At 41.1% G+C, this 10,986-nt stretch overlaps 1 protein-coding gene across 1 annotated transcript; it reads right to left on the bottom strand.

Annotated features, from left to right (window-relative positions):
• Positions 1 to 1,491: 1,491 nt before the first annotated feature.
• gxylt1b (glucoside xylosyltransferase 1b) lies at positions 1,492 to 9,939 on the bottom strand (the record flags this gene model as incomplete). The annotated part of the gene is made up of 7 exons (XM_080051277.1): positions 1,492 to 2,424; positions 6,016 to 6,188; positions 6,346 to 6,469; positions 7,069 to 7,320; positions 7,977 to 8,108; positions 8,240 to 8,444; positions 9,737 to 9,939. 7 exons carry the CDS (start codon positions 9,937 to 9,939, stop codon positions 2,266 to 2,268), a joined length of 1,248 nt encoding a protein of 415 aa, XP_079907403.1. The 3' UTR covers positions 1,492 to 2,265.
• Positions 9,940 to 10,986: the final 1,047 nt, after the last annotated feature.

The raw sequence follows: 10,986 nt of genomic DNA, 5'->3' as shown, positions 1-10,986 counted from the left end.
GTGTTTGTTTTCACTATTTGATACACTGCATACAGTTTATACTTAGCCCACCATGTACTGCTGAACTGTACTTCCACTGAAATGGTGCACATACCTGGAATGTGTTTGCTTCTCTAGAGATATCAATGTTTGTGTTTTCTTTTGATGACGGTACCATTTATAGGGGTTCAACTCTGTTTTCAGGACAGCAATATATATATATATAAATATATATAAAAATATGGGAGCTCCGAAGCAACAAAGTGCCGTAATTGCCACATTGGCTGACAGCCTTGTTCTTTTCTTTCATCACTATAACACACTCCATCAGGCTTTTTCTCTGCCCTCCCACTATATGCACTCATCTCTGCTCTTCAGCTTTTTGTCCTGTGTCAATAGAGGAAAAAATGACCAACCGGATTCAAAGAAAATAATTTCAAAATCCCATACGCAGGCATTCATACAAGATACATTTAATTATTCCATGCTGTGCCCTCTCATCTTTTGCTCTGACCCCTCTTCTAAACGCTGGAGGTCACATATTTATTTTGAATAGATTCTCTCCCCGCCTTGACGGCACAAAAGAAATAAAATCCGAGTTATTTATTGGGATATAAAACATGTAGTTTCAGGAAAATGAAACCTTGGGAGGTTGGACGATATTGAATTTTTCAACATGGTGCTCAATTCAAGCCATTGTCTCCCCCCCCCCCCCGAGGGACCTGGCCTCTTACATGTTGCGTATAGGCACACAGGTCAATAAAGGTAATTGATAAGCTCTCGTGTGGATATAAAGTGATGAATGAAGGATGCTTCTGGAGCGATGAATCAAACTTCCTCTGGAGCCATACATTGGTTGTATCCCCCCCCCCCACACACCTAATAGGAATAAGCATAAACTCATTCCCCATAGTCAATGCCATACAGTATCTTATAGGGCTGTGTTATTGGTCCATCACTTACACTTTATGAGCATTTCAGATCTGAAGCAGGAATGGTGTAGCACCACTGGTGGCATAGTCATAGATTATTGGCAAGTGAATCGATCGGTCCAAGGACGCGATTGAAACAAAGCATCAATCTTCTTTAAGTTATAACCTTATAGGAACAAAGACGTCTTATGTTAGGGGAACATAGAACAATCTCATCTAGGATGTCAGCATTTGCCTAATCAAAGCCCATTTATGAAGGGACTGAAGCAATTTGAATTAAAACATTTGATTTTTAGTTTCTCAAGTTTTTTTCTGGTCAAAACAATAACTGTTATGGGTAAAGTCCCTTAACAATAGCTTTCATCCCAAGGACATATAAAAAAGATGCTACCCTCTGGTGGTTGAATAAGACACTGCAGTATTAATTCCATAAAACAGAAATGATCTTTAATGTAAAAACTTAAAAAAAAAATGCAATTTATTTATTTTTTAATACAATGATATACATAAAAGTAAACATATTAAAAATGACATATCAGCCATATCAATATAAACACTGAAAACCTTTTCATTTCAACCCTTAGTTTTCAAATACATTCAACAGTGTAAAACCCATAATTATAGTGATAAAATACTTTGGCATCAGGACAGAAACTTGTAGCTTATTCAGAGGTGTAATAGCAATGTATGCTGGCTGTACTGTGTATCATAAACAAACCAAACAGGATGTTTAGCATATCTGCACAGCTAAACTGACATAAGGGTAAAGGCCACCTATGTGAGATACAATAACATAAAAAAAAAACAGTACTCTTATAGAGGTATCATAGCTACCCCTGCCGTCATAGAAAATCACATATGGAAAACTATAAAACTATTTTTTGATGTACGTTTTCTGAACTGACTTCTCTTCGGCAGTGAAGTGGCTTCTGAAGGCTAGAAAAGTGGTCCAGTGCGTACGTCTCTCAACATGGGCCCTGCTGAAAGCCTTTGTCCAGTTCTGATATGATTTATGTCTCTCTTAATAAGAGTGTTTCACAAGGTTTAATACATTCTCCAATATGGAAAGTCAAGAGCTTCTCTTCCACAGGTTGACGGATCTCTTGCACCATGATGTAAACATCTGTGGTAAATATTTTTCAGTTTCAAGTTCAGTGATAACAAAGCCAACTGGCTTTGGCCAAACCTCCAGTGGGTTTCAGGCATTTACATCACGCTCTTATCCAGAGCAACTTACAAGACTTTGAGTCTCAGTCTGAGACAATCCCAAACTCTGTTATTGAGTTTTTAAGCCACCAAAATAGTTTAAAGGCACATTCTCTCCTTTGTTGGCCTCTATCTCAATCGCCGTGCTTCATTTTGGTGTATCTTTCCTGTTGACGTTTGCCAAGCTGTGTGCCAGTCTCCTGGTGAAGAGCGGGTGGGATTTACCACAGTAAGTGTGTGTCGTGTTCAACAGTTCCTCCTCTAGTGGATCCAGCAAAGATGTCACCGGATCGGCACCGAAAGAGTACTGCAACGACAGGGCAGAGCAGTGGTATTGAGACATGCAGTAAAACAAGACATTCTGACAACCGGCAACTTTTGGAATGTGCTTCAAAAAGGTGGAGAATAAGGAGAGGCTTATACTGAACACAAAGGCAGACTGACATGATATGATGGAGAGTTATCTGGTCTCACGTTGCCAAGTTAAGATGACTTGTGCTCTCATATCTTTCTCTGAAACAGGGGGCTGGTGGTGGTTGCTGAAGTTGAATGAGTGGGCTTGGAAAAACTTCAAACGAGCAGCTGAAATCCCAAACTACTGTCAAAACCCCCCCCCGAGGACACCTCTCCACCCCCCGCTGTTCGGGCTGTAGTCGATCAGATTCCCCTCACAGAGTAAGCAAAGTGCCGCTCTGGGCAGCATACGTGCTCCGAAGATACCTTTCCCTGGATAAATTAAAAACTAAAATCTGCAAGGCATGCTGAAGTCCTGTGGGACAAATCGAAATGGATCGGTCAGCCGGGCAAAAAAAAATAACATAAATAGGTCCGCATTGTTAGAGCCAGTTTTATGCTATAGGCTTACCGTCCAGTGATAACTGTGGATTGCAGAAGAACATTTCATGTCTTCCCAATAATGAAGGAGCCTTTACAACGCTCCGAGGAAATCAAAGGGGAATTACCATTTTATTTTTTATTTTTCAACGCCGACTCATTTGCTTGCAGTCGGGTCCCTGATATTGGGTCGCAAAGAGAATGGCGTTTTTTTTACGAGCACACACTTACACGCGAACACACACACACACACACACACACACACCCCGCCGGTCATTAAGTTGCATTTACAGTTGCTGTATTGATTTTGAGTGGCTGATGGGGCACTGTTGGTGTGCAAGACTCCCCCAACTCTAAATGTACCATCGGCTGTAAAAATGTAACTGCTGCTTCCCGGGGCTCAGCTTCTATCTTCTTTTTTTTTCGCAGCAGAGGGAGCGAGGGAGGACACGCTTTACGACGGAGAGAGCGCCGCTGCCTCCGTTTGAGACACAGACAGGGAGGAGAAGTGCTGTTTGTCTGCCCGTTCCTTTGTGTGTGAGGAGGACACAGGGCATGGACAATGACTCTTATACACTCCAGTTGAGTTAGGAATATTAAAGTTAACTACTATTAACTATTAGGTTACAAGTAGAAGTGATGACTTGTTGTGACATTAACAATACATTTATGTAGGGTTTGAAACTGTTATTAGTCATTTATCAAACAAAACAGCTAATAACTCTCTAGTCGCAGCCTAGATGTTTAGGGAATGAGTCCTCTTTTCCGTGCTAGTTTTCCGAGCCCTGAAACTTTCCCTGCGCTGTAGTCCTGTCGTGTTAGTTAGTACACAGATGGTCTGAGTTTCCTCTGCAGATAAAGATGAAACCGTCTGTCCAGTGACTCGAAACACACACACACACGAGATCAATCTGTACTCCTCCAGCCTCCTGGCAAAACCAGACTTAATCACACATCTATGAAAGACTCAATACCCAACATACACTATTGGAAAAACCCTGTTTGTTATAGCATGCTTTGGAACCTTGCAGCACGGGGTACATGTGTGTCTGCTGCTGGCATTGATCCTGTCCTATAAAGCCTGGCTTTTAACTGCAGGCCATGGATAAAGTATGGATCGGCCATCGCTCTGATCTATGCTCAATGCTTTGTTAATCGCAAAGCAAATGAGACTCTCGGCGGTGATGGCTTCATTAAGTAAATGCCACTCGTGTCGTCAATATCATTACGCTGCTGGTAAACAACCCATAAAACGTCCTCACGCGAGGGGGGGGGGGGATTAGCTTTCACTACTGACCTAAGGAAAAAAGGGAAGGTGATTTGTGTTTACGAACGCATACAATCTGGAGACACTAACACTTAAGGTCTTTAGGGTCAACGCCAATCCAAAACCTCATCTAGGAGGGTGAAAGAGGAGGGCAGTGGAAGAGAACATGTGGGTCAAGGGGGTGATAAAAGGGCCCCGTTCATCAGATGTTACACCCACAACACTTAGAAATGGCTCACTGGGTTCTTTTTATTTAAACTTTTGATGCAACCAAAGATGCTTTAAACTGGGCACAGTTTTCGGTGTTGCTGTTCTGGTTGGCACATTAGCAGCGTTCCAATCCCAATACTGCCGTGCTATTGAAGGTAGTTGTTACATCCCGATGTGGACCAGGGAGTGACAATTGATGTTATATTGATTGAAGGAAGAATGGGAGACAGTGGTTTAAATACTTAACCCAATTTAGGAACAAATCAAGAATTTAATTGAAATCTAAATGAACTTATAACACAAACCCAACCACCACCCTCCTTTAAAGGATGAAAAGGACACGACCACACTGACACAAACCACCCACAGCTTTGGCTGCTGCAAAATGGCACAAAGGGAGAAGCACATGAACCCATGCGTTCTCCTGCTTATACACTGCCCCCAGGAGCAGCGCTAATTGAACACACCTGTGTGTGATAGAGTGACTCGGCACACCTGAGTTTACTCAATCAGTTCCAAACTAAAAGGGTACATACACAAACAAAACACATGGCCATATGTAACATGCGTTCCAATCCCAAAACTGCCCTTTAATGTGGTAGAAAGAGATTTAGAATGTCCCAATACATGTGGTCAAATGCAGCATGCAGAACAATCCCCTTCGTGGCAGACGTTACTCCTCATAGATGGAAAACAACCAGTGAAAACAACCAGCAATGTGACTAGTTCAAGTTATGACGAAATAAATAAATGAAAGTATGTCCCAATTGTTTGTCTACTGGATGCAAACTACGTACTTTTGATGGTCAGCTGTAGTCTGTGGAATAGTAAAGAGAGTATGTGATTTGGGACACAGGGAATTTTTTCTAAAATGCCCCTCGAGACATTACCCAACTTTCAGCAAGTGTTTCTAGCCAGAAAAAAGAATGAACTGTGTCTTTTCCTCATGATGGTAGGCAATTTGAAGCTGCCTTTACTCCTATCCTACCATACAAATCTGCCTCTTTAATATGTGAGAGTTGTCGGTCTAGCCTTTGAAGTCTCCGTAGCATGCACTACGACCTAATTTTTTTCCCCCTGTTAATAATTTAGATTATTGACCAATTTTTTGGGGGTTGTTAAATTTAATTGTAGATGAACCGCACGTGAAATCTCGTTATCTGTAGGCTCCAATCACCATGAAGTGAAATAGATCGCCAAACACGCCCAGAAATGCAAGGCCATCTTCAAGAACTTTTTTTACACAAGTCTGTGATGAAGGCAGCAAATAATGAACAATGAAAAGCTATTAAAAGATTATTGGAGGTGCAATTAATTTTATGCACAGAGAGCAACTTTAGTACATTAATACCCGTTTTACTATCCTTTTTTCCATTTTTTTCCTTGGGGGATAGTTCTGCATTTTACTATGGTAAATGTTTCTGGTCTTAACAGTGCACACGTCCCACCGTTGTCTTATACTTGTGTGGACGAACATTAGAAGATACCTATATTGAGGCTGTAGCTGAACTCACAACGCCTGTAAATGGACAAATGTATTCCAGCAACTTACATTCGCTAACACAAAACAAACTGACGCATGCCCACCTTTCGTATGGCCTCGTAAACGGCCCTGAAGGCTGGCTGCTTGTGGTCGTGGTAAACCCCTCTGTTTCCATGCAGTATGTAGATGCCGTCTTCTTCAGCCGACGCGCAATTACTGCCATAGATGCAATGATCTGGACGATAGTTCCACTGACACGGAAACTCCAGCAGACACTCTGGGAACAAACACTTCAATTAAAATCAGTGCTACGCTGTATATTGCACCATTATCCGATAATGAGTTTTGTTTAAATTGAAAGCAAAAGAGCATGCTTTATTAATGTGTACAGAAATGCATGTAGAACTATACATACACGCTACATACAGCCTTACCGGGGTTGTGGTGGAATATGATATTGAGAAGGTCCTGGTCTCCCCAGGTAATGTTGAGTTTGTATTTCTGAAGTAGAGGCATTAGCAGTTCCTCCCAACGAAGCCCTGCAGCCGTCATGTCGTTCTGTAAACATAACCAGCAACACATAATGATCAAAATGATACCTTTGTTCTGTGACTACATTGTCAGGTAGTTCAGTATTGAGAGCTTCATTCCCTGAGCCTAGCACACAAACAACTGCAGCAGAAGGAGGACATCTAGTGGCAGATGAAAGTATCACGCCAATAGACTAAACAAAACACAGCTAAAACGAATAAACAAATTTCTCCTGGAAAATGTGGCTAAGTATGGCAGTAAGATTTCAAGATTTAGTTTGTCCCAAAACTTGTAGTCAGATGCAGCATGCTTAAAAACTACATCCGGTTTGGATTTTGAGTGTAGAAATCGGCATGCTTTAAATAAGTAACAGTATGTTCCAATTGGTTGCAACTACATACTTTTTTTATGATAGTAAAGTAAAAAGAAAAAAGTATGCGATTTGGGAAGCAAGGCGTGTCTCCGGTGTTAGTTAACCTTTTATTTATAGATCAATTGAGGGGTGACCCTCATTTGCAATGATGTTGAGTCAAAAATGCAAAGCATAAACAACAATACATACACAATATACAATGCAAAAACATCAAATACACAACCAGCTGATAAAGAGACACAAAAAAATTCACCTTAAAGAAGGTGCTCCTCATCCTTGTCATGTTCATGAGCATGACTCCTGAGTTGATGCCCGTGCGGCCGTAGAAGGGGTGTCGGGCGAAGCGGTTGTACCAGGCGATACGAGGCTCCTCGTGCTCCGGGGCCATGGCGGCCTGCTGGGAGGAGTTAAACTGGGACAGGAAGGCCCACAGGCTGTCTACTGGCTGCAGGAACAGGATGTCTGAGTCCACGTACACTACCGAGTCCACGTCCTTAAGGATCAGCTGCACCCATTGAAAGACAATCAGGAAGAAGACAGGTGTCATTTAGATATATTCATGATAAGGATAAGGATGCTCTTGCACTTGAATAGTGCCTGCTGACCTGTATTTTCTGCAGTAACAGAATATACTGTAACACTTTCTCTATCTTGGGAAAAAAAACGGTCAATTTGGAAACATTTGATTGTAGTGCTCCTGAATATATACACGCACAAGTTATTTTACAGTCTTATTTTTCTAATCTGTACATAATAGAAGGTACACAGTCATTCCAATAATTATACAGCAACAAATCATAATTTTGTTGAAGGATTCAATCATATTATCATTACATTACATGTCATTTAGTAGACACTTTCATCCAAAGCGACTTACAACTAGAGGTAGGCAGTTAGCATTAAGGGTCTTGCCTTAGGACCATCACTGGACTTGCTCTGCCCTGACCGGGAATCAAACTCTGGTTTCCTGTACCAAAGTCAGTGGTGTTACTGAGTCATCTCGCATGAATCCAGAGTTACCACTTCAGAGCTCCAAGTGTCATTTATTTTCCAACTTAGGTTATGTTTTGTCTATAAAAATGTCTAAAAATCAATTTATAGTCCTTATGTTGTGTGAGATAGTATGTCCACAGTGGTTTTCATGATAATAGGTAAACTCACGGGTAAGAAGAGCCTCTGAGAGGCGCAGGGTTTGAATAGTTTCTTCCACTCGGCTGCGTTCTCACTGGGGAAGCTGATGGAGTAGACCGTGTAGTTGAACCTGGAACGAATAAAACCAGGCCACGACTCCAGCTGGAACACACATACCATAACACATTATATCTGCTATATTGGAATTACATTATATAGGATGAGTATGGTCAACACACAAACCCATGACAATATGTCCATGCAATTCTTTCGACAAAAATTGTCTTACTCACCGCTTCCATGAAGCTGGCGTGAAGCTGGTCTTCGGCAAAGATGTGCACGTAGAGGCTTTTGATGCTGAAGAGCACAGCCGACTTGATCATGGTGACAGTCTCCTCCAGCCTCTCCCCGCAGGCCACCACGGCCAGGTGCATCATGGGAGGTTCAGGTTGGCTCTGAACGCCACTTTCCACCTGACCCCGCTGACGCATAATGTACCTGAGTTGAAAGGGTAAAAAGTGGGACAGATGCTACGATAAGTAAAGTTACAGAATCACACCTATAAGCTTGTACTGTTCCAGGGTAATCATTGTATCAACCTGTTTTTTCTTGGTAGTATGTGTTGTGGCCTTGACACCAGAGGTTGACTTTGTAAAATACTTTTTATGTATTCTGTTATAAAGCAAATAATACTCTAGTTTTCATAGATTTTTAAATCTTCAGGATGTTTTAACATTTAGAATTTTACCATTTTAGCAAATTCTCTAAAGTATTCACACCCTGCATTTCACTGAACCTATACAAATACATCCCTAAAAAGGAAGCATATTATTTTGCGTTGGTTTTCATGCTGGTTAGTTTAATGGCTAGTAACTATAATACTTATATCCTGGTATAAACTAATAAAAAAAAATAAAAAAAATACCCTTCTGGTTCCAGGTTTCTGACATCCCTTGTGTTAGTTACGGCATAATAAACATCAGTTTGGGACCTTTGGAGATATCATTAAAGGCTAAGTTCAGGGTATTTGTAAAATCTTTTTTTTTTCTGACCTTTTCATAAACCAAACAATAATAATCAGAGAGAACCTGATAACAAATGCTATGGAATATCCTATAGGTTTTATCTTGACTCGCTGGATAGGAGATTTTTGTCAGCCTCTGTAATTGATTGGAAAACAAAATGGTCTCTTCCTTTTGAACTTTCTAAGCTACTCCTCCCATCTACCCTTCCTCTACTCCAACCCCAACGATCTGACATAAACAGGCAGGTGTGAAAACAAACACAACTGGATTTGCATCATATATTAAACATTTGAGTGCTCACTTCACATGATGGAAATAAGGATTTTCCATATGCTTTCTTTAGTTTCTGTTAAAGTAAAAAATCTGACATAATGTTAGGCTGGTTTGACCAGAGGGAGAAATACTGTTGTAGACAATTTTGTTGTTTAACATTAGGTCCTGCAACGTCATTGAACTATTAAATTAATTTCGGAACCAAACCAATGGTTGCACGTGAAGTCACGCACTTGTTCAAATCTCGCGTAATAAGAATGTTCATGAATGGACCATGGACATATAAATGGACAGACGAAGCGAATTAATAAAGTGTAGGCTACTTTGTCTGTCCCGTTCAGCAGTAAGTCAGCGTCACATTCCTATACATCACAACCGAGGTACAGAGTAGATGCGGCTACATAATGTACCCCATCTTATCGTTTGAAATGTAGTTGCTGCTTCTAGTTATGCTTCGTTAAAGCAAGAACAGACGTTAAAATCCAGTCCTACCTATTGTACCAATGTGGACTTTGGGGCCCATTATTGTCCGCGGCCCCTCGCCTGCCTCCGGGAACTCTCGGTGGGATGAAGCCCCTCTTCGGTCCGTTCCCACCGGCCGTCTCGTCCGAGTAAAGCAGCTTACTGTAAACGTACAAGCCAGAAAAGACGGCAAACACCATGCACATCACTAGTGCACGAATGTTACGCCGCATTATGGAGTTTTAAAACGCAACTCGGAGCTAAAGTCATGACACAGAAACTAGCGTATACTAAACAACCACAAAGCTAGACGCTGTGGTAAATCATTTCCGGTCGACGTTAGGAAAATAAAACAATTAACGGCGTGGATACTACGCCCTATGGCGGCCATGTGAAAGCTCTACAACTCTCTAGCCACACTTTTTACATTGGAAAAATAAAGAGGTTTAGTTTCAATTACCTGTAAATTGTATGTTTGACCTAAAATAGTAAATACATGCCTTGTCCAAAAGTGAGAGACAAAAATACCTTCATGCTTTATGGAAAAGTTTTCAGTATTTTATGCTTGTATTTTGAAGGCGATAAAAACACTTCCGGGTCTTGTGCCTATTCGTCCATTTTCTCTTGATGCACATCATTCAACAGAAGCAGGGGGTCGGGACCCTAATGGGGGAAGGGTGGGAGCGAGAAGCAGAGTTGATTCTCTCCCTCTACCCCTCCCTTCCTCGCGCTCTGTCTGCAGCATATTTCAATTGATTTCACTTTCACCTCCTCTGAAAAGACCCATTCATGGCTTCAAGTGACTAGTCGCCTGAGGTGACCACACCACAGACCTGCATTTGCATTTTTATTTAGGCTGGGAAAATTAGGTTATTGACTGGTGTAGTAGTCAATTAATTAGCCTGTGGAACCCATACAATAACTACTATAAAGCCTATTCAATAATGTCCTTAAAAAAATCGGACTCACTTATTACTTATTATTATTATGGATGGGGATAGGCCTATGCATAGTTTGGCATTATGGGCACAATCTGTTAAATACATTCATAACTGCTGCTCATCTTCAACACAGTGCATGTAGGTTCAAATCCACCAGATGGAGCTGAAAACAACAGAAAACCCTCTGATTCTAAAAGAAAACACAGTGGAAATACATAAATGGAAGCATGCATGCAAAAAAGTAGAATTGTGTGCATAAAGAAAGACAGCTTTTCTGTTTAGTTATTTTCTTATTGAGACATGTAATAAACAAGTTCACACTTTTTAAAACAATTGCGC

Source organism: Ammodytes marinus (genome assembly GCF_949987685.1).
Source record: "Ammodytes marinus genome assembly, chromosome: 22".
Classification (NCBI taxonomy): domain Eukaryota; kingdom Metazoa; phylum Chordata; class Actinopteri; order Uranoscopiformes; family Ammodytidae; genus Ammodytes; species Ammodytes marinus.
The sequence above is the reverse complement of the archived record's forward strand: the minus strand, read 5'-3'. Positions and strand labels throughout refer to the sequence as shown.